At 37.1% G+C, this 26435-nt stretch overlaps 1 protein-coding gene across 2 annotated transcripts; it reads left to right on the top strand.

The window, feature by feature from the left end:
- Positions 1 to 26435, top strand: LOC110776729 (uncharacterized). 2 transcript variants are annotated; one of them, XM_021981284.2, is made up of 15 exons: positions 2 to 258; positions 1426 to 1573; positions 11919 to 12016; positions 12446 to 12510; positions 12604 to 12695; positions 12823 to 12946; positions 13430 to 13516; positions 14070 to 14163; positions 14674 to 14781; positions 18420 to 18520; positions 21830 to 21895; positions 21972 to 22059; positions 23374 to 23434; positions 25681 to 25744; positions 26108 to 26435. In XM_021981284.2, exons 1-15 carry the CDS (start codon positions 201 to 203, stop codon positions 26237 to 26239), a joined length of 1386 nt encoding a protein of 461 aa, XP_021836976.1. In that variant the 5' UTR covers positions 2 to 200; the 3' UTR covers positions 26240 to 26435. The 2 variants fall into 2 exon arrangements, with proteins under 2 accessions (XP_021836977.1, XP_021836976.1); XM_021981285.2 differs by lacking the exon at positions 14674 to 14781 and having other exon boundaries at positions 1 to 258.

Below are 26435 nucleotides of genomic sequence, written 5' to 3'. Positions count from 1 at the left end.
GGCTGAATTGTTTAGGAATTACTCCTGCTAAACTGGCCTATTGGGTTACTAAGTCTTCATCTTCCTTCACAAGCTTCATCAAAGTGATTAGTGGCAACCCATTTTCATTAGCATTTCTACAATTTCTATTCAACGGGGAACAAAATCAGAATAAAAGAAAAAAAAAGTCGAAGAAAAGACCCGTATTCCTTTGGCAATCAATGGAAGCTGGACAATCATCTAGTTCAAATTCCTCCGATGAAGTTTGGGCTAAACTTGGTATCTGAATTTCTTCTTTTAAGTTTTGTATTTCACATATTTATGCGTTTATTTTATGAAATTGTTTTTCTGAGCATCTTTGGAAGAAAACCCTCCAAATCCTGTTATAGGTTCAATTTTGCATATCTTTGAGAATTTTGAAATAGGTTTTCTTTGTTTCTGAAATCATGCATTCATTGAATCATTAGGAAATTTCTTATTTATAATTCATTTGTACATTTTTGTGTAATTGATTTTTTATTTTGTTGGATTATTCGTTTGTAAACAGTGTTGGTCTTTAGTTACGGTGGAGATGCTTTTCTTTGTTTACAAGATTGCATTTTTCTTTTCGAAGTTAATTTCTGATTACTGTAAGCATTACAGCCTATTCGCAATTCGAACTTTCACAATTGTGCCAATTTATGCTTCCAAGTGTTAGTGTGCTACTATGTATAAATAGTGTCATGGGATCACAATTTAGTGTTAAATCATCTAATTTTCGTTGGATAAGCTTCAGTCTTTCAGCTACACCTATCTGAAAATTCATTATGTAATCAACCCACATGGGTATTCTCTATTAATCAGGAATTAGCTGTTCCTGCTTGAGTGGCCGGTATGTCTGTCTCTCGATACATTGGATTTTTGCCAAAGCTGGGTTCTTCTTCCTATAAATGATGCCAAAACTGACCTAGCTGCATGTTTGTATGGAGGAGTGGAGGACAGGCAATTAATGGGAAGTAGCGTCTCAATGCAATAACAAAGGTCCAATATTAAAGGGGCTCCTTTGTTTTTCAGATCTTGTTTTTTTTGTGTGGTTTATTGGGTCTGAAAGGCTGAAACAGGGAGTTTCTTCAAATGTCATTGTTGATTGTTACTTCCAATAAACACCTTTAGTGTCATTGTACATTGTAGTTGACATTCAATATAGGACATTGTATGCTTAATAGATGAGTATATGACATAATGTTTAACGGTTAGCTTGGAAGACTGATTCCAGTGCGGCATCATCATGTTTTCGATTTCAAACTCACTTTCCGCTGATGCCATTATCTTATCACGTGTTCCATTCATTTGGATCTTTGTTTGGTATTTGGGAGTACTGTTTTTAGGTTTTGTTTTCAACAGGAATTAGTGCTCGTTCCATTTTTAATACCTGAATTATAATTAGTCCTTTGTACATTTTTGTAGTGCCATCAGATTCAAGCTATGCAAGCATTGAGATAAGCTCAGATGATACAATTGTATGCTCACAGATCTCATCTACCCCTGATAAGCTTGAATGGTGCCAGATAATTAGGAACTCTGACCGTTGTTCAGCCACTATCAGAAACAAGAGGTACACATCTTGTCCTCTTTCCTTTTAGGCCTATGAATCTTGTGTGTGGTGCTTTGATAGGACAGAAAAAAGGGGAGGGGGAGGGGGGGAGAAGAAGGGGACTGAGGACATGCTATTTACCTCTTGGGCACCTGGAGCTGGAGGTTCCTGCAAAATTATCGTGTTTCTCAGTTTTCTTGACATCACATGATAAGATACTGTAAATTTGTAATGCGTAAAATGAAAATTTAAGTTATTTTGTAACTTCTATAAATATTTGATCACTTGAATGACCATAATTCAGTTAAGCTATTCTATGCATTATGCCTAGATGTTTTATTTCTTAGATGTACTTTGTTTGAGCTTTTGACCAGGCATAGAATTTTAGATCTAAGATGTAATTTCTTGAATGAATGTAAAAAGTGTGGCTATAAATTCAGTCGGCATGTCCTTGTGTTTTGACCCCATTATGTGATATCTATGAATAGTTAAAGAATTTAAGGCTGCAGAGGACAAGGGCCATTTGGTGAAACAAACGACGTAGTAGTATGGAATGGCATGATAACCTCATATGCTATTTTGATATGTTTGACAGTCATGGAATGAGTTTTTCTGCCAGTTGGTAACTCCTTGGAGTGGAACCAATCTTATATCGGAGAATCAACAAGAATTCCAAATCAAGCACACAGATAAAACTACTTCAAATTGAATTAAAGACATTTTTTTTTCAGAAAATAAATGTAGAAAATTAATTGCCTAAGCACAAACCAAGGGAAAGCAACAATAAAAATCAACAACGACAACATCACTGGTCAAAAACTAACTTTTCAAACATTAAGAGGTCCGGTGATAGAACCTCCAATTGCCAGCAAAAGATACCCTGGTTGCTGCCCAGGAAGGCAATGAAAGACCGGAAGGTATTTATGTACAGAGAGAGAAAGGTAAATAGAGATTCGTTGATCGTGGCTGGGCTAAGCGCGTGAATGTGAAGAGGCTCGCTACAGCTTCTCAGATCATGGTGGGTAGATTTGATGCCTGTGAGAGCTTTGTCACATCGAATATAATAATTTGATTGGCAGGAAAACCACAAGCTTAAACTTTTAAGGGTCATAATGAGTAACTCATAAAGTATGAAATAAGTTATGGTCAAGTTATGTACGTAGTAGTGGTGATTTCAATATCTTACATCAATAGTGTAAGCTTAGGGATTTTATAGGCCTGATCGTCCTGGGACAAACAAACCAAGTTCTTCATGTAGGGTTGTCGGGTTAGTTGTTTTCTAGTTGTGAAACAACTATTGTCTGTTAGTTTTCAGCTACAAATCAATATCTTCACTCTCTTTCTTTCCCATCTGCACTTGTGAAAAAACAATCCATGACCATGAAAGATTGTCAACCTCTTTCATCTCCTTCACTAATCTGTCATCCTACACCAAGTGTCTTAACTCTAGAGACACCTTGAGTCCTTTGTTATTATTTTCCATTTTATAGAAGTTTGCGGTTCTTGGAGGCTAGCTTAGGAGGTTTGCTATAATCCTTCGGAGAATCAAGATTGATCGATGTCAATTTTACTTGGCATTTTTTCTTCCGCTGTTACGATTTACGATGCGATACAACAAAGATATGGCTTTGGAATCTATACCCATACCCGGACTTTGTTTTCAGACCCTTCACGTCGTTATGATACTTATTAACCGCTATTAAAGAGGAGAGAAGTTATTTACAGGCTAAATCGCACTCCTATCAAAGATAAACCTAACATTCACAAACTAAAAATATAGCAAGGGAAGTAGGGATCGATTCCACAGGGAATCACTGTTCTTTCTACTAATAATTGACAGGTCTAGACTATTGGTAACACGAAAAATGGTTGGATTGAGTATTATAACTACGACAATAATTAAATAACAATAATATCAATATAAAAAAGTCTAGGGCATAGGTTCACCAATGAATAATAATCCGGGATGAGGCATAACAATCAACAAGAAAATGCAACGGTTAACCAGACTAACATGCTCTCTCTAGTCGATATCAATCATAGAATTAGAATTAACAGGCTCTCGCAATTTATTAAAACTAATTCTACCTATTGAAACTAGCCTTAGCATCAAGTTGCATCTCTCGATTATTAACTTAAATACTGCGCAACTATAGCAATTAAACCTGTCCGAATCTAATTGCATAGTAATTAAATCAATCAATATGAAATTAATCAACAACACCAACAATCAACAATAATAAATCATCCCTTCATATTAATTCATGGATCCCCAAAAACCCTAGAAAATTAGATTACCCACTCATAATAATAAAAGCACTTAAAATCAATGAAAACATAGAAAACATAATTAATCAACAAAATAAATCGAAATAGAATAGAAGAATACCAATTCGAAGAAATAAAGGTTGAGTCTTTAATTGAAATAACTAGCGTAATCGACAAGAGTTTAGAGCGAAATTAGGTACCAAAAACTACGGAACTTTTTAATACTAGAAAACTAATACGGATTAAAAGATGTCCGACTAAAATAAAACTAAGTTTAATATATAGTTTCCCCCTCAAAGCGTATGAAGAAAAACGATTAAAGAAGGGAAAAGCACCGAAAATCGGGGCTGCTTCTGATTCCCGCGTCTTCAAAACCGGTGTGGCAGGTTTCTATAAACCGGTCGGATGCGATTGCAACTAACAAATCCCCTTGTGCTCAAAACTGGTCCGGCGGCGAAAACCGGTGCCACCGGTTTTGAGCACACTTTGCCGTATTTCATGGGCCTTGAATCTTGAGGCCCAAGCCTAATTCCTTTGGGTCTAGTTTGCCGTTTGTGGCTCCTTGAAGGTGGCTAGATCATCCCGTACATGCTCGGGATCTGCGTAGTCGTCCAGGGATAATAGGAACAGGTCTCAAAAGACCAATTACCACCAAAAAGAGGTCCTGCAACTAAACATACTACACAACACATATTAGCATTAAAATTGGCTCAGAATAGCTCAAATGAGAACAAAAGTGCATACGGGACGGAGGTAAAAACTCTATAAAATATGAATATATCAAATTCCCCCAAGCTAGACATTTGCTTGTCCCTAAGCAAATGCATCATCGATGAATAAATAAATGAAGACTTCACCCCAAATACGTTTCAAACCAAGATACGATTCAAGGCAAATCCAACAAAATATGCATCAATGTCAATCAATCAAATCTATCTGGCTACCCATCTTCCCTAGCAATTGTCAAGCAGAGAAAACCACAAGTGCATATGGAATCCATGACTAGCGCTCACACACTCTTCAATCATTGATGTGGCGGGTAATAGATGTACCCGATCGCTCTCCTTCCAGCATTTTATGTGAACAATGCCCTCCCAAACTCGTAACACTCGTGTGTTTATAAAAAGACATGCACTCAACTTAATAGTCGACTCGGAATATGTCACGTCATTCCTTGCATTGATAAACAACTAATTTCACATTAATACAACTCTATGCACAAAGGTCGGAAGGTCTTCAAAACTTGTAATGTAAGGCTTAGGTAAAGGGTATGGTAAATTTGGGAAAATGTGAGAGTAAATCTTTAGCTTCGGGGAGCCAAGATCCTAATATATCTCGTGGTAAAATACTAAAATATGAATAGTGACCATAAACTCTCCCACTCAACACTATTAATATTCATCGCACAAAACTTTTCCACCCTTTTTCATCCGTACAACCGTTCACTCATAAAAAATATAAAATTTTAACACTTTGAATGAAACCACGCTTTGAATTTTTCTTCCTTGAAAGTAATAAGTTTTTTTTTTTCTTTTTCAAATTCTTTCTTTTCCTTTGAGGAACCTTCACTAGAACATTTGCTCTTTTTTTTTTTCTTGTTTTGAACTTCAAATCTCGAGCATTAATTTCCCTTTTTTTTCCAACTCACCATATAAGAAATTAAGAACATCAAATTTTTCCACCCAAATTTTGGAATGAAGCACACAACAACTCCCTCACCTCACTCACTAATACCTCACTCACACCCAAGCTTGGGACTAGTAACCAGTGTGGCTTAAATAGGCTTGCAATGTGGCTAATTACCGAATAAAAGGCACTGACAACAACATGGGTAGCAAGAAGAGAACAAATGTATCTAAAATCATCTGAAGGCCACAAGAACAAATACCTTCGTTCTCCTCAATGTGCATGTATATGAGTCATAAAAACACTACTAAAAGTTATAAACCAATACTCAAAGTCAATGACATACCAGGAAACTAACACACAGAGATTCCTAACCAAATCAACTAGTCAAGTACCAAGTTCACAAACAATTGGACAAAGTTGACTCATGCTAGAGCATCAAAACAATCGAATATCAAATCATAGTTAACATGTCCACAATATTTATCATCAATAGCCAAGAATCAAAACAATTTCCAAAAAGAAAATTTCAAGCTAGGGACACAGGGAAGCATGATTTAATATTCATCGGAACGTATTTTTGATTTTTTTTAAAGCAATAAAGCTAACCTAGAAAGCAATAAATCACACCAAAACTAGACTAAGCATACCAAAAAGCAAGAAATATAATGAAAGTAGGGAAGAAGAGAAATCATACCATATATACATGAGGAGTGAACACCCCCCAAGCTATATCAGACAATGTTCTCATTGGCTCAAAGGGATATGGAGTCATCTCAAATATCATCATCATCATCGTTATCATCATCACCTCAGCCACCACTCGTCCCCGCTCCACTACCTCCGACACCATAACTCCCTTGCCTACCTACATGGGTAGTGGGCATATAAGTGCCATGGGTGCCGGGAACTGCATAACCACCCGACGAATACTGAAACCATGAAGGGTGCTCGCTAGACTCACCAACAACGCCCTGACTGGCGTAATAATCGTATATGGGGAACATGGCTCTTTGTTGATCACTCTCAAAGCGATCCGACTCTCGAATCGATCGAAACGAAAGGTGAGAGCCTCTTGGTGGAGTGCTAATTGTCGGAACCGAGCATAGATAGTCTTAGGGTCTAGGGGACCGGGTTCACCAGGGTTGCCTGCAGCCGTGCTGATCACAGAAATAAGCTTGCTCTAGTATTGGTTGGGAAGCATTTTCAGGAAGTTGCTCACCAGGGATGTCATATAAATAGCTTGCTTGATCATTACTAGGCATTGTCAAAAGCCCTCTTTCATTAACCATCCATAAGATCTCACTTGGCCTCAAATTATTATGAACTGGCTTGATCCACCCTTGCTGGTCTAAATATGCAAGTGTGATAGCATTGCCGCCTTCAACATGACCATAGGCCGGTGGAACGAAGCCTGCAAGACCCATGGCAAAATGAGTGATCATGCCCCCAATCATGGGGGTGTGGGATCCTGACTTCCCAGCGGTCTGTAAGTGGAGGGCCATGTGGTGTGCAACATTAATCTTGAAAGGATTGGTACCAAGGTAGACCCAGTTACCCTTAATCATCATCAGTTCGGCACTACGGACATTGCCGGGCTCAAATCTCCAAAAGATGGACAACCCTAAAAACTGTTGCCCAACCCTAAGTAGGGGGTGTTGGAAGGAAGTGACATGCAAATGTTGCATGTCATTCTTCACCTCCCCTGTCAAAGTTCTCCACAATTCCAAAGCATTATAACATGTGGGGGGTTCTCTAGGATAGTCTTTTCTCATACCAAACACGTGTAAATTGGGCTAAAGTAATATTGAAAGACTGATTAAGCAATTGAAATAGCACATGTGTGATTTCCCAAGTACGACTTTTCACGAAATAAAGCTGCTCAAGCATTCAAGAGTTAAACTAGCATACGTTTTTCTACCACCAATCTCATACATCCTACCTTTACCGGCATGTTGAAATAGTTTCTTCATCTCTTTATCAATGTCTATTTTATTAAGACTTTCCTTATGCAACCAACGAGTGGGATGAAGTGGTTTACCCTTTGAGACATTGGAAATGGCGTTTTTGATCCAAAGATTCAAATTCCACATTCGGGTAGGTGGGATCCCGTTCAATTGGTTCTGGTGGTGGTGAAGGTGCTCTGCTCGTAGGCATGGAATGCATTGCACTGCTCAATGGAGCTTCCACTCCTGTGCATAATGACTCAAAGACATCCCACAACTATCACAGACATTCACAGCTTGGGCATTCATTGCAGCTACACTTACAAGTTGGGCCGTTTGAGATGATGTAGCGTGCAAAGTATCGAACTTGTGGTGTAAGGCAGTCATTTGTGTAGTAAGTTGTTCAATGGAATTGAGCTCGTGCTTATCACCTGTGTTGGGTAGGCCTCTAGGATTTCCATACTGGCCATTGAATGTCCATCTCCTCAATCACCTTCATAGCTCTAGACACAGGAAGTTGCACACTTGCATAATCCTCCCATTTGCAGCAGAATCCAGACTGAGCCTAGAATCGTTACCCAGACCATTGTAGACCATTGACCATTGTAGAACTGTTGGATCAAGAACCACGGTTGTAGATCATGGTGCGGGAACTCCCTCTGCAAATCCTTGAATCTTTCCCAAACTTCAAACAGACTCTCATCTGCTTTGCTGTGTGATAGAAATAATCTGGCCCCATAGACGGGCTGTCTTCTCAGGTGGGAAGTATTTCACATAGAAAGCAAGAGCCAAAGATTCCCAATCAATAATTAATTTTCATAGCTGCTCGATTGAGCCCATTAATCTATAGCTTTGCCTTTCCACTCAGAGAAAATGGGAAAAGCATCTCCATTGTCCGCAGTCACATTCTTTTGCTTGATAGTAGAGCAATACTGTATGAAAGATTGAATATGAAGATTAAGGTCTTCACCTTTCTCCCCACCAAACTGGTGCCTCTCAATTATATTTATCAAAACAGGCTCAATTTTGAAGTTGTGAGCTTCAATAGTAGGCATGATTGCCTTAGGTAGCACAGAAAGACTTGGCTTGGAGTAGTCCGTAAGCCTCGACTTTGGTTGGTCATCCATCTCTGAATATGTAGTAAAAAGATTGCCGAATAAATGATCAGATTCAGAGTTATTGTAGTCCTCCAACTGTTTGATAAAATTGCTTCGTCTACGGAAAGTCGCAACGGAAAATAAACTCGATTCTGAACCTGGGTTTAGCCCACAAAACAACCATAAATAACTCAAAAGAATAACCCTTGAATAAATAATAAACCTTAATTCACAATCATAGATACATCCATTTACAGTACTAATCTCACAAATGATATGACCTTAAATCATAAAGTACAATTTATTAATCCAATCTATGCACAAACTTGACTTTTCTTAATCCAGCTTGAGGCTCTACAAACCTGCTTAACAAATAAAAGGCATAGAAAAACAAAACATCCAAAATGAGTAGAAAACTCGTAACCTTTACTTCAGCCCGTCAAAACGTTAACTTGGTAATTGTTCGGAAATTAACGTTGGTTATCTTTGAAAACGTTTAGCTAGCATTGATCATTTCCTTCACAAACCAGTGGCAAGAACAGGCTTTGGACGCAAACGTAATTTAATTATCACAGAACACAATTTATCACTTATATTTGACCGAAATGGTCTTGGCTTTAATTTTAAACACAACTTGTCATACATATTCGACCGTTCCGGTCTTAGTTTAATTTTTTTGGAATCTTTCCACCGCCTGTACCTTGCCCACTTTTCCATTTCCGTTCATAATCCAATGCCAGCAAAATAAATACGAAACACATTTTTAATTTACAATATCATTTCAAAATCTATTTCAATACACAAATTATTTTCAAACAATTCCAGAAACAATTTCACAATATCAATCAAATTAAACAACAACCAATATAAATGCAATTCATAATATTCATACCCATGGATATATGATCATATATAAAAAGAGAATAAATTTCACACACGGGCACAAACATATTTTGCTGAACATAAAAGTTACCTTAAATGCTGATCATTTCCTTATTAACTCAAAAATAACAATCATAATCTATTTCATCCATAACCCTTGATCACCATTCTCTAACTTGAACTCCGTGAATAATTCTCCAATAATTTACTTATTCAGACAACAATAAGCTAGAACTAATCAGGTTCAGGATCAAACGGAGTACAATGGTTGGATTGAGTATTATAATTGACAGGTGTAGACTATTGATAACAGGAAAAACGGTTGGATTGAGTATTATAACTACGACAATAATTAAATAACGATAATATCAATATAAAAAATTCTAGGGCATAGGTTCACTAATGAATAATACCCCGGGATGAGACATAACAATTAACAAGAAAATGTAACGGTTAACCAAGCTAACATGCTCTCTCGAGTCGATATCAATCATAGAATTAGAATTAACAGGTTCTCGTAATTTGTTAAAACTAATTCTAGCTATTGAAAGTGATTGAGCACGATATGAGCTTTCTTGGGATTGAGGAAAATATGGCGTTGGATAGGACAGAGCGGAGGGAGAGAATATATATTGATGACTTCATGTGACTTATACAACTTTCATGTTTATGCTTCTCTCTATTTTTTAATTTATTTTTATTCTTATTTTTATTTTTTATTTTATATTTAAAATTCTTGTGAATTTTTTATTTTTACATGCTACTTTGAAATGTACTTATTTTACTTATTCATTTATTTTAAACTTTACTTATTTTTTATTATCTCTTACAATATTTCTTCTATAATATATATACACTTTTCTCTATTAATTCCACTTCTCTTCCTTGCTTTTTTCTTTTTACTTCCTGCTCCTTTCTGGTTTGATTGATGACAATGACGATCTCCTATGACGATTCATGTTAGCCGACCCCACATCATTTTGGAACTAAGGCTTTGTTGTTGTAATTCTAGCTATTGAAACTAGCCTTAGCATTAAGTTGCATCTCTCAGTTAATTAACTTAATGCTTAATGCTGCTCAACTATAACAATTAAACCTGTGCAAACCTAATTGCATAGTAATGAAATCAATCAATAGGAAATTAATCAACAACGCCAACAATCAACAATAATAAATCATCCCTTCATATTAATCAATGGATCCCAAAAAACCCTAGAAAATTAGATTACTCACTCATAATAATAAAAACACCTAAAATCAATGAAAACATAGAAACATAATTAATCAACAAAGTAAATCGAAATAGAATAGAAGAATACCAATTTGAAGAAATAAAGGTTTGAGTCTTTCATTGAAATAATGAGCGTAATCGACAAGAATTTAGAGCGAAATTAGGTACCAAAATCTACGAAACTTTTAATGCTAGAAATCTAATACGGAATAAAAGATGTCCGACTAAAATCAAACTAAGTTTAATATATAGCTTCCCCCTCAAAGCGTACGAAGAAAAACGATTGAAAAAGGGAAAAGCACCTAAAACCGGTCGGTTTCCGAAAACCGGCCAGTTTTCGGCACAAGGGGCTGCTCCTGATCCTGGGGCTGCTCCTGATCCTGTATCTTCAAAACCGGTGTGGCAGGTTTCTATAAACCGGTCTGATGCGATTGCAACTAACAAATCCCCTTGTGCTCAAATCCACGGGCCTTGAATCTTGAGGCCCAAGCCTAACTCCTTTGGGTCTAATTTGTCGTTTGTGGCTCTTTGAAGTTGGCTAGATCATCCCGTTCATGCTCGGGATCACTGTATTCGTCCAGTAATAATAGGAACAGGTCTCAAAAGACCAATTACCACAAAAAGGTGGTCCTGCAACTAAACATACTACAGAACACATATTAGCACTAAAATTGGCTCCGAAGAGCTCAAATGAGAACAAAAGTGCATACGGGACGGGGGTAAAAACTCTATAAAATATGATTATATCCGTTATGGGGGTCAAAAGCAAGAAAAGAGACTTCTTTGGGACTGCAATTTACCTACATGGAGTAGATGTACCATAAAAGCCACAATGAACATAATATTACCTGTCTTTTCTTAACCCATCAAATTTAAGGTATTCATTCTTTGTTAGTTTGTATTTATATGTATGAATCTATAAGTCTTGATTGAAAGTTGATATGACCTAGAGCCACATTGTCTGCCTGGGCTTTTAGCCCCGTTTTCCTAATAAACACAGTGACTTGGGCTTTCGACTTTCATTGGGCTGAAGCCTGCTCGTTCCATGGCATGGTACGTTGGCCAGCTCACCATGCTGCAATGCATTGCCGACCTTATGTGTATATCTGTTGCTTGTTCATGTTTTTTTTACTGTATGATTGTTTTTCAGTCCAGATTGATTGTAGTTCCTGTACTTTTTTTGATAACCTTATATTTAACGTATGTTAGTGTCTATCTTATTCATATAGTTGCTCTTTCATTTTATGACCTGTCGGTATCCTTTTCCAGATTTATACTTGTTCCCTTACTTTTCTGGTGATGTATATTTACTGCAGTTCAAATTTGATACTCGTTGATGGGGCTATACTAGAGAGTGAAGATGTAGTTGGTATCAAGTGTGGCTGTGAAATTGTGCCAGCTTCCACTAAAAAAGGTTAGTTAGTCTTTTTAGCAGGTTTGCAATGTTTGAAGGACTGGATTGTTTCACAATCGATGCATCAATTTTCCATGTGAATAAAGGTGGAGCCAAATTTTGGGAGGATAAGATGTGCTCACATTGGTTGTTTTTGCAGTTGAATATGAACTGGCTTGTCTGTTTCTTTCTCAGAACCATATGAATTTGTACCTAGGATTAAATTCAGAACCGAATCAATTAAATCAGAAACAAACCTGCCCACCATAAATACTTCCTTTCAGCTTACTTTCTTGTTTTGTGTGTTTTTAAATTTATTTCTTCTCTTACTGCATCAGGCTCTCCTATATGTGGAGTTTTCAGAGATCTAGCAAGATGATATAACATGCTATCAATTGGTAACATTCTGGGTTTTACGGTGTTAACTTATTTACTTGTTTTGGTTCACAGAGTACCTTAGCTTTAAGTTTGAGGTGATGCCTGTTCAAGAACAACGCTTAGAGAATAAGTTGAAGGTTTGCTTAATTGAGTTATTTTCTACTTTTAAATAGTTTGAATTTTGAATTTTTTAACCTTATTGTGGCTACAAATGTGGTTCGTTTTACCAGATTTTTCTAGACTCGGAGCACACAAAATGCAGCATTTGTTTGAATGTTTGGCATGATGTTGTGACAGTTGCTCCTTGCCTTCATAATTTCTGGTTCGTCAAATCTAGTTTCGTTGAATAATTATTTCTGACCCTTATGGCTTCATCCCCAGCTACAAAGGAATTTGTTGTTTTGCTAGGACTAATCAGTTTCTACTGCATATGTCCTTGATGTTATCAGCAACGGGTGCTTCTCAGAGTGGTTAAAGCGGTGTCAAAAGAAACATTCAAATGTTTTGTGCCCCCATTGTAGAGCAGTTGTGCAGTTTGTTGGAAGAAATCATTTTCTCCATGGTATTGAGGAGGTGATACTGCTTGCCTCCTTTTTGTAATAACCCAATTTGAGTAATCTATTTTGCTTATAGTTGTCAACTTGTCATCTTCTCACTCATGCAATACTGAATAGTTATAGATGTTATGCTTAGCAAATCGACAGATTTCATTTAAGCTAGACTGGTTGTGCTTTTCAGTTGGTACCATCTTGCAATTGTAATCGTTAGTATCAGATAACGGTTTATTGTCTAAGTTTACATATTAACATGTTTGTTAACTGATCTGTACTTTTCACTGTCTTAATGACTCTTAATCTGTTCTGAGTAGGTATTGAAATACATCATTTGTGTAATTAACTATAATGGTAGTTGTCGTATAAAATAATATGTTAGTTTTTGGACCAACATTGTCTGTCTCAGGAAGGAAGTACCAGTAAGCATGGATATTTATATGATTTAGAAATCAGAACTAGCCGCTTCTGGTGAGCTAAAGTGACGTGCTTTCTGTTTCTGTAGGACATTTTGCAGGCAGATGTTTCACTGCGACGTTCTGCAGAAGAACTTGCTATATTAGATTCTTATGCAACCATCAAATCTAGTCTTGTAAGTGATTTATTCAGCATCTACGTTTAAGATATCCTTAATTACCAATTTACCATAATCAATGCTCTCTAGAACTCTTTATTACCTAGCGAAAGTATGGTTTGTTGTTAGTTATTCGTGAAAATAATACACTTACACGATGTTGTGGGTTGACTTTACAGCGTACACTTCTTGTTAAGATCTCTAAGAAAACAGAGTAGAACATTCAGATGTAATAACATGATTGACATAAAGAGGTTTCATCTGTTCTTCTTCCTTTACATACTCATTACATTAACTCCGAAAAGAAGAAAAATGGTAATGGTGTTTCTCCCTTCCCCATGTACTCGTCTGCTCATTTTTGTCAATATGCCTCTCCCCTGCTGCCTTTCCTCTTCAATCTGTTCCGGTTATCAAGTTGTAATGATGATATTTCAGAATACGTATATTATCTGTTTTTGACTTTTTGTAAAAGTATTAATTAAAAAGTGACCGGGGGGTAGGGTTGGGGTAAAAGGTAAAGAGTCTCTTCATTTACTCTACTTAAAACAATTGTATCGTGTCTTCTTCTTAGGTCATTACAAATGGGAAAAAGAATCGTCAAAAGAGGGCGCGTTCACCAATTCATGAAGAGCGTGAAGAGATGGAACTACCATGCCCTCAATGTGGTAGTATGAAATGCTCTTATCTAAAAGTTAATGTGTATTTTGTGTACTCCCTTCTTTCTTTTATGTTTGTCCCATTTGCCTTTTCACAGTTTTCAATGCACATCCGTGAGAAACAATATCTTCATTTACGAACTAATAAAAATTAGAAAAGTTAAAAAAATTTTAAACTACACATCTTTGTGCAACAATTATTTTCATTTTTCAATTATCCCCCACTTTCGTTTTCTTCAATTGTTACTTGTTATTTCCATTTTTCAAAGTTAAAATGGCTACTGTAAAACTGTAGCTATGTGTTATTGATATATATATATATATATGCGCCGTATACCTGAATTTGTAATTGGATTACTTAGCACATAATTTGCGTAAAAAGTAGATAAATAACCCACTATGTTGATGTATTATTGTAAAATAAATGATTGATTTGCGTTGTAATCCGGTAATTAGTGTTTTATCACAATTTTCTTTATCCCTAGGTCCCCTTTCTTAATGCATACAACTTCACTACAGGAACTCAATTTGGGGGTTTTCGCTGCCCTGAGAGTATTGCCCATTTGCAATGCCATGCATGTGGTGGAATGATGCCATCAAGATCTGACATTAGCATCCCGCAACATTGTACTTTCTCGTTTCTCTCACTTTATTACTTTTTTTTTTTGAAGTGAAGATAATGTAGATTGCAAAGTCATCTATTGGTGATAATCTCATTTTCCAAATGTTAGGTTATTGTGATCATTAGTTTTCTTGAGAGCCTTGAAATCTTGGACATCTCATAATACTATGGCCTCGCCTTGAAGGTTGGAAGCCTGAATCCCATAAATCTTTAGGCGGGTAAATTTTAATGGATTTTCTACGGAGTGTTAATTTTAGGTGTAATCTTTCCTTTTCTATAGTTTGGAAACAATCTTGGGGTAAAAGAATAATTGCTTTCTCTCTTCCTCAACCTAGTTGCAAGACCAAAAATTCGCCATCATCAACGGGAGCCACCGTGTTGGCGGTAAAATTGATACCACCATGAGCATCGCCTCACTAGAAAGATCAAAAGCCCTAAATTTTGATTGAAGTGCCTCCTCAATTGATGACTCCAATTCGCCTCATGAAGAGCGGATTGTGTGGGTCTTCTCACGTCTGTCAGTGGCAAGGGATGCTTTACCGGCGGCTGCGGCCTACTAAGAGAAGAGGGAGTTTTCAGAGGAGAGGGTTATTTTTATAGCGGGGATAATTAGTCCAAGGGGGAGATGGGTTGCAAATAACCCCCATTTTAGGTGAATAGGTTACCCCACTAACTAATTACCCAAATCCAAACTAATAAAAAAGTCAGAATTTTAACTTCATTATATTTTCCCTTGCCATTACAACCATTCAAGAGTTATTTTTATACTACCTTCATTCCTTAATAGTGATTTCACTTATCGTGGTTTTGTAGCTATAGAGACAAGGAGGATGATAGTGTGTACAAAAAGTAGGGCATGTGTAAGAAAAAGTAGGAGAGAAGTGTACTAAGTAGTAGGATAAGAGAGTGTTGTGAGTGACTAAGTGGGGTTTGTATAAGAACAAATTTGTGAAACTTGAAAAATGAAAAAGTCTAGTCCACAAAAAGGAAAGGAAAGGAAAGTAGCGTGACTAATATTTAGGAACGGAGGTAGTAGTAGCATAGGTTGGTATTATGTTTCAGAATCTAGGTTGATTTTTTTTTATAGTTGTACTGTACTTGACCATACACTATAACCTCAAGACAAAGCGTTCTTAAATTTCCTACACAACTTACTAGGAAGTGGGAACATACGACATTTCCTTTTCTCTTGGTTAGTTGGTATTGGATTCCAGAGTCATAATTCTTTTTAAATTCAAGCCACCTTATGTTTTACAAATAGTTCGTTAAGAGTGAGGATGTATTTGTGACTCTTGCTATCCGTGAAGATCTTAAAGTTCTCCCTTAGAGATGGTATCACCTTATTTTGAGGTAAAACACTACTGCAGGCCGCTCCAGGTCCCGAATTGGATAGTCCGTTCCACTCTGCATGAGCACACAACCTAATCACTTTTTCGATGCATCTGTACTTCTCAAAGCCTTATGAAGTCGTATATTCCCGATGGTAGTGTTAGAGCAGGTTTTGTTTATCATTTTGTTATTATTACTTATGAAGATAAACAAAACATTATGTTCTTTATAGTATTTATTAATAAAATATTGCACTTTTTAATGGAAATAGCACAAAGTAGTTTTGAGTTTGGTGTTCTATAGATGGTACTACTTTTGGAACAAGCTTTGATTCTGCCCATTGAGGGGCACTGCATTCATTCAGGGAAGATGTAAAATATAGAGATCATAAGGCTTTATGATCGGAGAAAGGGAAGGGGTTGGAGACGGCAGACTTGCCGGTCAAGCAAACCGTTAAGGCTGAGCTTTGGGTCGAAGCACTAAAAGAAAAGGACCGGGCAACGCAGCGGCGTAGGAACCACAAGATTGAGCGGCCAAAAGGGAATATCCTCCTTCCAAAAGCAGCAAAGGGTAAAGAGAATGTCATCAAGGAAGGGACTCCGGGAGAAAGGAAAGCAAAAGCCTTAGTTTTCCCAACCGTTTATTTTACCAAAAAGAAAAGGAAACCCATACAACTACAACCCACTGTCCCTTCAAGCTATAACCACCATCACTGCCCATCCCCATTGTTAGGAAATTAACGCAACCTATGTCAAACAACGAGAACACAAGTTTGGGGGTTGGAGTCAAAATCAGATAGTTTATTACTTGCCAAAAGAAATCGTAAGAGATTGTTGCCAATAAACTCTTGTGGGATTAATGGGAATTTGCAATATGGAAATCTCAACACTTTCCATTCGCAAGACTCTTTATTTAGTTGGTTTCCTTTTTTATTATTTGTTCTACATTGTATTCGCAGAGTTTGTTCCTAATCTTTCGTGACATGTTTGGCTATAACACCCATTGCCGCCGCTGTTGCCCCTCCCCCACCCCCACCGCCGCGGCTTATGCCCCAGCCCTACTTGTCGTGGCCACTGCCCCCTCTCTCTCTCTCTCTCTTCACTTCTCTCTTCATTTCTTTTAGATCTAGTTTTTTTGTTGGATTATCTTGATTGGGGTTTGGGGATAAGTGGTGTGGTTTTTCCAAGTGGTTCAAGTTTATTTTGAGTGGGTGAGGTTGTTTTCGAAGTAGGTGGCTAGTTTTTGAGGGAGCTAAAGGGTTTGTTGACTTTGTTCATGCGGTGATTGGGGTGCTTTTCAGGGTTAGGTAGCCAAGGTAGGTGCTTTTTGGTGGTGGGTGGGTGGTTTGTGGAAATTGTGGTGGGAGGGTTATTTCGTTGTGGTTGGGTTTTTAGGATGGGCTGTCGGTAGACCTGTCAAAAATCGACCCGACCCGAAAATCGACCCGAACCCCACCCGAACCCGACCCGAAAATAATGGGTCCTGAACAAGATTTTGTGACCCTTACCTGATTTTATCCGAACCCAAGCGACCCGAAAAGTAATGGGTCAAAACCCGACCGAACCCGTTTTGGACCCGACCGATTGAAAATCATTGTATTTATACTAAAAATTGAGATTATGAGAAAACGTAAGCATAATAAACACGTTGTTTTTACTATTGTTGTGTGTAATATAATTTTAATTTGAATTATACGCCATTTTATGATTGAATTTGATTAAATATAAACTTGTGTAGGAAAATTTGTTAATTTTTGCTCATATTTTGTATATTTATCACCTAAATTAATGAAAATATAATGCGCGTTTTAGAATCTCTCAACCCGTTGGGTCGACCCGAACCCGAAAGTTATGGGTCTTGAACAAGCATTTGTAAACCCGAACCCGAAAGTAACCGACTCGATTCAACCCGAACCCGAAAATAATTTTTTACAACCCGACCCGACCGACCGACCCGTTTGACAGGTCTAGCTGCCGGTGTTTGGCGAAGGTGTCGTGTAATTAGATGGTCAACGTGGTAGTTTAGGTTAGTTGGGTGAGAGGAGTTTGGGGTAATGATGATTCCGTTGGGTTGGTGGAGAATCACGGTAGAGAAAAGTGGGTGAATAATAGGGGTAAAGGGAATGACTACATTTGCTCTGACAATTAACATAAAAGAGAATTAGGGTAGTTGATTGTCTTTCCCTTTTTTAAACCCCCAAAGCAAATGCCCTGAAATCTTCCTTTCCTGTTTAATGTATTTAAGTTCAAGTTTTTACTAACAATTTTTGTTTTGAAAGTTTGATCCCAAACTCTCGTTCCTCAATCTTTTGTAGGCGTAGGTTGCGATAAAACATTTTGTGGTGCTTATTGGCACGCGCAGGGAGTTGCTAGGACAGATCAACACCCCACCTGCGAACTTGAAACGTTTAGACCTGTATGTTTTAAATTGGCTTTGCACTTTCCATTCCCTACATGTTATTAATGTTTCGCGTTCTGGAATCTTCTAAGATTGTGCTTTAAATTTATAAGGATGTGTGTTTGGTTTGATAATGTATCCTAATGTGCTGTTATAAGGAACTGGATCTTCGTTAAAATAGTCTCCGGTGTGAGTTATTTTTTGTTGCTGTGACTTTCAATAGGAGTCTCACATTACTCTTATCTAAATGGATGAAAATGGGTTTACTTCTCTTTTATTTTTATTTTTTTTTCCTTTTCGGAAGGCAGGCAGGTGTGGTGGTTCAAATTGTTCCATCCAATATTCCAAATATGTTCCACAAAAGTTGCATGGTAATGTTGCCGACTAAAATGTGAATACTTCTGTAGCCCTACCTTAGTTTTAAAAAGCGCGCCTTGGGTGCGCGCCTAGGCTCAAGGCTGGCGCCTAGCCATGACAGGCTCAGGCACCCTCCAAAAGGTGCGCGCCTTTGCGCCTTTTTTCCAGGCTCAAGGCGCAACACCTTAAGCGCCTATAAGGCTCCAATTATTGACAAGTAATATTTTTTTTTAAAAGGCCAAAACCACGTGAATTTAATGGTTCCCTAGCAATTAGAATTTACTATATTGAAAAGAGGAGAGAGAAAACCCTAAAATTTTCCATATTTTCCTTGTCTCATTCAGCGATAGGTCATGCAAACAACTCCTCTTTCTATTTTAAATTGCTTTATGTAAGGTGTGGCGCACTTCTTTTGAGAATCTAAATGCATAGCGAGTGACTAAAAAGTTACTTAAACCTTCCCTAGTCCCCTTTTTGTTTGGTTATTTTTTTCTAAAAAAGGCTTTAGATTTTATTTTTATTACTATTTTACCCATTGTGATAACAAGTATTTCTGTTTTGATTTTTTTTAAGAAAATAAGTACCACAAAAAATTAAAAAATTGTGCGCCTTGAGTACGAAAGGCGCGCGTCTTTGCCCTGCACCTTGCGCCTAGGCTCCAGGGACTTTTGCGCCTTTGTGCGCGCCTTTAAAACTAAGAGCCGTACTCTGCAACCACCGCCAGCTAGCTTCCTTAATTGTATTGCACCATAAAAATTCTTTCTCATTTTCCTCTCCAACCCTACAACTTGGATCTGTGTCTAGGCGAAGCAATGAGCTTATTGATCAAGAAAGCAAATAGTGGCTTCACCCAAAATTTATGCGTCACCTGAGACTCTGAGATTGAAGAAATGCATTCGAGCAGGTTAATCCTACCCAGTTCTAGCAGCCATACAGAATTTTTCACTATTAGAAGAGCCTTAACCTTTCAAGTGATTTGGAAGCCGGTTTAAAGGGGGACAGGGGGTTATTATAGTGGCAAGGTTAAATCACGCAGTTGGCTTCTATGAATCCTTGATGCTATCACCCGTCTGCAAAGCAATCTAGGAAAGCTCTTGTACCTTGGGAGCAGTTATGTCTTCCTAAGATTGCAGGGGAGGGTGGAACTTGATTGACTTGCCATGTGGAATAAGGCTTCCATTTATACGCTATTCTGGTCAGTCGCTAAGAAGCAAGATAAATTATGGATAAGGTAGATGCATTCTTATTACCTCAGAAACAAGGACTTACGGACTATGTCTATCCCATCTGGTATGTCTTGGGCATGAAAAAAATACTTCAGTGCAGAGATATACGTCAGTTTCAGGGAGGGTTTCGACCCTTTTTGACAGGGAGCAAATTTTCTTTTAAGAAGCTCTATAAGACTATAACAGTATGCAGGGTCCTAGAACAGTGGTTCCATGGAAAAGGCGTATGTGTATTAATATGATGGCTAGTCCGAGCCTGTTTGTCACTTGGCTATTTACTAAGGACAGAATGCAGAAATGGAGTATTCAACCTGATGGGTTTTGTGTTCTTTGTGGTATAGAAGCTGAAAACATCAGTCACCTTTTCTTTAAATGTTCCTATTCTACCTAGGGATGTCAATGAACTGATACGCTCGTGAACAGCCTGTGAACAAGCTCGGTCAAAGCTCAGTCAATGTTCGTTCATTGATAGATAAACGAGCCTGAACAAATATTTTAAGCTCTTTTAATAAATGATACTAGCTCGAACAACCTAGTGTTCGGCTCGTTTAGGCTCGCGAACAACTCGTTCATGTTCGTTTCCAAGTTCGTTCGTGTTCGTTTATAAGCTCGTTTTAAGGCTTGTTCAAGCTCGTTTATATTAAATTTCTATAAAAAATATGACTAATTTTTATTTATAGTAAATATAAATTGCAATTATTTTGTTAGATTTGATTTTTAGGAGATTATAATTTATAAAATAGTATTATTTAGTATACTGTGCTAACTTTTTATTTCGGTTTGGTTATGTTTTTATGTTTTATAATTTTTTAAAATAATATTTCATTTATGATCGTTTAAGTTCGATCTTGCTTGTTTATTAAGGCTTGTTTGTTAAAAGCTCGTTTTTTAAGGCTCGTTTGTTAATAGCTCGGCTCGGCTCGAGCTTGAACTTAAACAAGCTACTCGTGAGCTAAGCTCGAACAACGAAAAACTTAAATGAGCGAAGCTCGAACAGGGAAAATGAAAGCTCGGTTAAGCTCGGCTCGAGCTCGAGCTCGGAAATCTCTTATCAAGCATTCAAGCCTAGCTCGAACAGCCAAATACTCGGCTCAGCTCGGCTCGTTGACATCCCTAATTCTACCGAGTTTGGGAAGATGTGCTGCTGGTTTTGTTCATCAATACTCAAAAGAGAATATTTACCTCTTGTAACTAAAGTTATGCAGGCTGCTAAAGCTTGCAGGAGGAAGCAATGTTGACAGAAACTCAATGGAATGCATTTTGCAGAATCTTTCTATGCTATATGGACGCAGAGGGATAAAAAGATTTTTGAAGGACGGTGTGAAACAATAGACGCAGTAACAAGATCAATGTCGTTCAAGGTTGCGTATAGATGTAAAGATGAAATGAGAGAATTCTTGTAGAGTGGTTGTAGTGAGGTTTTTGGAGTATAAGTTGCTGCTTGTGATAGCTTTATGTGCACACAGTAGAAGCACACAGTAGAAGATCATAGGGGTTCGTTGGATCTGCAGAATTTGTTTGCTAGTCTTCATTAGGATGCAGCTGTCCTTGAATCTCATTTGCCATGCTGGTGGAGTTTTATCAGGGCTTTTCTTTTGTGATGTACAACAGGATTTCATTCTTTCTCCCAGTTAATTATAACAATATATTCCTGGTCATCCTCGGAGTTTTGCTGTTGCTTCTTGTGTTTTTGAAATTTCTCATTACCTAATTAAATCTAGTGGTGCACTTTGTTTTCTTTCAGATCTCGGAGCGCAGAGTGTCCATTATCCCTTCTGTAGCGCATGAAAGGAATCAATTTGAACAAGATGTGTGTATTTCATGAAGTTGGTGGTTTTATATTCTTCTTGCATCCTTTATCCTTTTACCTTACAGTCATTTTACAGATCACAAATAGGTGCATAAGACAGATGGGTACAACACTACAAGAAGTCATTTCCGACTGGGTTACAAAGTTGGACAACCGAGAAATTGGTAATTCTACCAAAACAAAAAAAATACTGTTCTCTATACATAATAGGTGATATGAATCATATAATACTTTCCTGCATCAGTTCTCCGTGAACTTTCTATTCCATTTCTTCCAGTCTTCTGTATGGGCATCTACACATAACATGTACCCAGTTTTTTTGCTTAGCTGTAAATATTATATCCTCCACCGAGTCAACCATTTTAAAGTTTACCTTTTGATGTAATTCGAACTGTCTTAAACATCATTTCATGCAGAAGACCAAGTAAAGAGCTTATTCACCAATTTCACTAGAGATGTAATTGTATCAAATTAGGTTGAATAACTTGAGGATAAATTTTGGAACCATAGCCGCTACCTAAAAGATGCATCTCCTCCCCCTTAATTCCCTCATCCAAACACTAAGTTTCTTCTACAAACACTTAAAAAGGGGTCTTGAAAATACTTCTTCAATCATCACGGAGTATTAATGAAGTTAGTAGACGGTCTCCAGTACTTTAGAGAAAGTTAGTATTAAGATTCCTCCATATGGTCCTGTGATGCAGTGGAATATTATTTCTTTTATGATAAAACTGTTTGTAGAAGATGGTCAAAATGGCTCTTAATACCTCTTGGCTTCCTTTCCGTGAAGTAGAAGATGGTCGTCCCGTTGTCGTCCCGTTATCGGTTTTGGGTCAATTGGAAACAACCTCTCTGCAATTGCAGGGGTAAGGTTGCGTGTCCGACCCCCCCTTACCCTGCTTCTTGCGGGAGCCTCTTTGAGGCAATGGGGTAATGATAATGATAATGAATAATAAAACTGTTTGTAGCAAATGATGGAGTGAAAGAACCTCTCTCAATGAAATGTGCCATATTTCAAAATACATCTACTCCCGTCAAGACTGCATTTTGTTACCTCAGTTCTTGGTTGGGCTAGCTCAATATATTTTTCTAACATCTTTCAAGGGACCATGAAGAACTTGATATAATGGTTTCTTAGACTATGGTAAGGTTAGATACTATAAAACTCACCTAAACCCAGCAAGCGGTTGGATCATCTCTGGTTATTTTTATTGATGCATCGGGTATGATAATGATTAAAATAGACGATACTCTTTCCAATATGGTGTGGCGTGCCTTCTCCAAGACAGTACATGCACACTTATATCTGCTTGAAGAACATACTCACAGGAATTCTTACTTGCTTCCCAGAGTCTATTAAATATTTGATTATGTTGTGGGAAAAAAATTCTAGATATTTTCTTTTCTCCTCAATAATGTGAATAATATGCATGCATCCCTGGATCCTCTGTTTTTGAAATGTTTTTGTGTTCCCACAGATCGTTCAAGTTTGCATTTAAGGCATCCTGAGATAATTACTGCTGGTACTCATGTCTGCAAGTAAGTTTTTCTTATGATCTTTTCTTATGTTTTTATTTTTGACGAGATATCTTTCCTTATGTTAAGGTTAGAATATGTGCTGTTTGACTAAGAAAACTTGCTTTTATATTGGAAGAAAGAATATCTGTTTCCTGAGGGGGAGGCTGCAACGGCTTAGAATACTTTAACTCATTTGGTTGGTTTATTTTATATTTTTTGGGGTTTTCTCCTCTCCCTTTTTCCTTATCGATTCTAAGAAATGTCACTTCAGAAATCTCTGGTGGGTGTTTCTATTTTTATTGAAAGAAGTGTCTTCTGTTCACGAAAAGATTATGCTGCACTGAGGTTTACCAAATTCTAAAAGATGAGCTATCTAGAACTAGAAAGGGTATTGATTTTCCTCAAGCTCATTGAGAGGGCACAGGGTAGTGTGTCCCGATTGGGATTCTATTTGGGTAAAGATTGATTTGTTCAAAGCTGGTCGAATTCGAGCCAAGTTATCTTTGGCCTTCGGGTCTATTGTTTTTCATGAAAAATCTATTACATTATACTAAAACAGACAATAGGAGTGATACGTCTCACTTGCTGGTGCAAAATTTTCCCGTCAAAATTTTTTCCCTAAAATTTCTTTAGGCAAATTTGCCAAAAACAACCTTTTATAACCTATTTTTTGCGAGAAACAACCTTTTAAAAAAAAATTACGAAAAAGGACCTTAAACCAAAAAAACTTGCGAGAGACAACCTTTTTGTCTTTTCCGGCATTGACTTCGCCGGTTTTGCTTACCTCACCCTTTTTCCCTTAAAACCAAAAGACAAATTTGCCAAAAACAACCTTTTATAAACCATTTTTTGTGGGAAACAACGTTTTAAAATAAAAAATGCGAAAAAGGACCTTAACTAAAGAAAACTTGCGAGAGACGACCTTTTTGTCTTTTCCGGCGTTGACTACTCATTTCTGGCATTAACTTCGCCGGTTTAACCTAACCTTTTTTCCCTTAAAACCAAAATCCAGCAAAAGAAAACCCAAAAAACACCCCAAACTTCATTCTCTCTCTGTTCTTCCCCAGCTACAAAATTCGCTGAAAATGCTGCTTCCAAGGTAGATTTTATCTCAATTCAATCATTCTCTACAGTCTTCATCTACAATTTGGTAAGTTTGGTTAATTAATTTTGTGTAATTGCAATGTAGGAAAGTTAGGGTTTTATCCTAATTGTTTGAATTGAATCGAATTTATGGATGAAAACTGTATTGAATCAATTCCAAATTGTTTGAATTGAATCAAACTAGAACCCAAATCATGTTCTATAGCACATTTTACTCCTCAGTATCCGTTGTCCATGAACATCGAATTAAGCCTTAACTAGTGAGTGCATAAAATTAAGGTTTTTTAATCGACTAAAAACATCAAGGATATTGTTAATTTGATTGGAAAAGGGTGGTGAAATTAGGTGTTTTTTCTTGTATGTGGAGGTTATACGTAAACTGCCAAGCAATGTATTTTTGTGTTGCGAGAGGCAGTTAGCTTGAGATTATCTCTACCATATGCATGAAGTTTATAAAGGTAAGGGTTTCGAAGTAAGGAGATATCTAAGTATACTATTAATCAAATGTAATATTTTTTTAGGTTTTAATCAACTACTTTTATATGAGAGAATATGGAGGGAAATGGGTGTAAATAAGGAAAAAACGAAAACATGTGACCTGCACATGGGAAGTCAAGGCCGGAAATTAGTAGGCAATGCTAGAAACCAAAATGGTTGTCTCTCTCAAGTTTTTTTTTAGTTTAAGGTCATTTTTCGCAAAAAAAAAAGTTTATGGTTTTTTCTCGCAAAAAATGGGTTATAAAAGGTTGTTTTTGGCAAATTTGCCTTTTGGTTTTAAGTGAAAAAGGGCGAGGTTAGTAAAATCGGCGAAGTCAATGCCGGAAATGAGTAGTCAACGCCTGAAAAGACAAAAAGGTTGTCTCTCGTATGTTTTTTTAGTTTAAGGCTCTTTTTCGCAATTTTTTTTTTAAAATGTTGTTTCTCGCAAAAAAGGGGTTACAAAAGGTTGTTTTTGGCAAATTTGCCTTTTTATTTATTGTTTTATTTACTGTTTATCTATGGAAAAAAAATATATTTATTTACTGTTCTTTTCTCATCTAAATTTGTCAGCTTGACCTGTTATATAACCCATCATTCTATGCTTTTAACTTAGGGCCTCTAGCAATTCATAGTTGTTTTCCTTTTCCCTAAAACTGTTGCCATTTTTTCTCTATTCTATGCAGTGATTGTTACAACACGGTGGTTTCATTTCTTCTATACTGGTACCGGATTTCATTGCCTGTCCATGTAAGCCTTCTGTCAAAAACTGTGTCTCAAATCTCAATACATGTCTTTCATTATCCCTGTTCACTTGTTTTCTACTCATCAGATAGTTTACTGCCCTGGAATCAACACCAAATCATGCAGAAAGATTCATGTCTCTTGTCTGTATTTAATGATATCAAAATGAATATTCCTGCTATAATATTGTTCGGATAACATTGAAGTCGTTAATTGTATCACGTCACCTTTTGTAACTAAAAAATTAACTCAGCAAAACCAACATATATCAACTTCCCTTACATGTTTCTTTTTTGTAACTTTGTCATTCCAAAGTTTTGTTTGAGTGATGACTGAGAAATGTTTCGTTGCAAATGTTTTGGATGATAGCTTCTGCCACTTGAGGCGTCAAACCGGGAAGACTGCTGGTATGGCCATGCTTGTCGAACGCAGCATCACAGTGTAGATCATGCTCGCAAGCGTAATCATGTTTGCAGACCTACACGAGGTTCTCAAAGATGAAAAATGCAGACGGGTCAATACGGGTCAATACTTGACTTGTTTTATTTTCATAGTCCCCTTTAGACTTGTTTTATTTGATTGTCTGTAGTTGTAGCATCAGTTGATATTAATAGGTTACTTATTGATCTTTATTTCTTTTATTTTATTCTGATAATCATTTTAGTAATTAATAAGTTTACCAGCAGAAATTCAGTAA

Source organism: Spinacia oleracea, chromosome 4 (genome assembly GCF_020520425.1).
Source record: "Spinacia oleracea cultivar Varoflay chromosome 4, BTI_SOV_V1, whole genome shotgun sequence".
Taxonomy (NCBI): Eukaryota; Viridiplantae; Streptophyta; class Magnoliopsida; order Caryophyllales; family Amaranthaceae; genus Spinacia; species Spinacia oleracea.
This window is presented reverse-complemented; position numbering and strand designations above follow the sequence as displayed.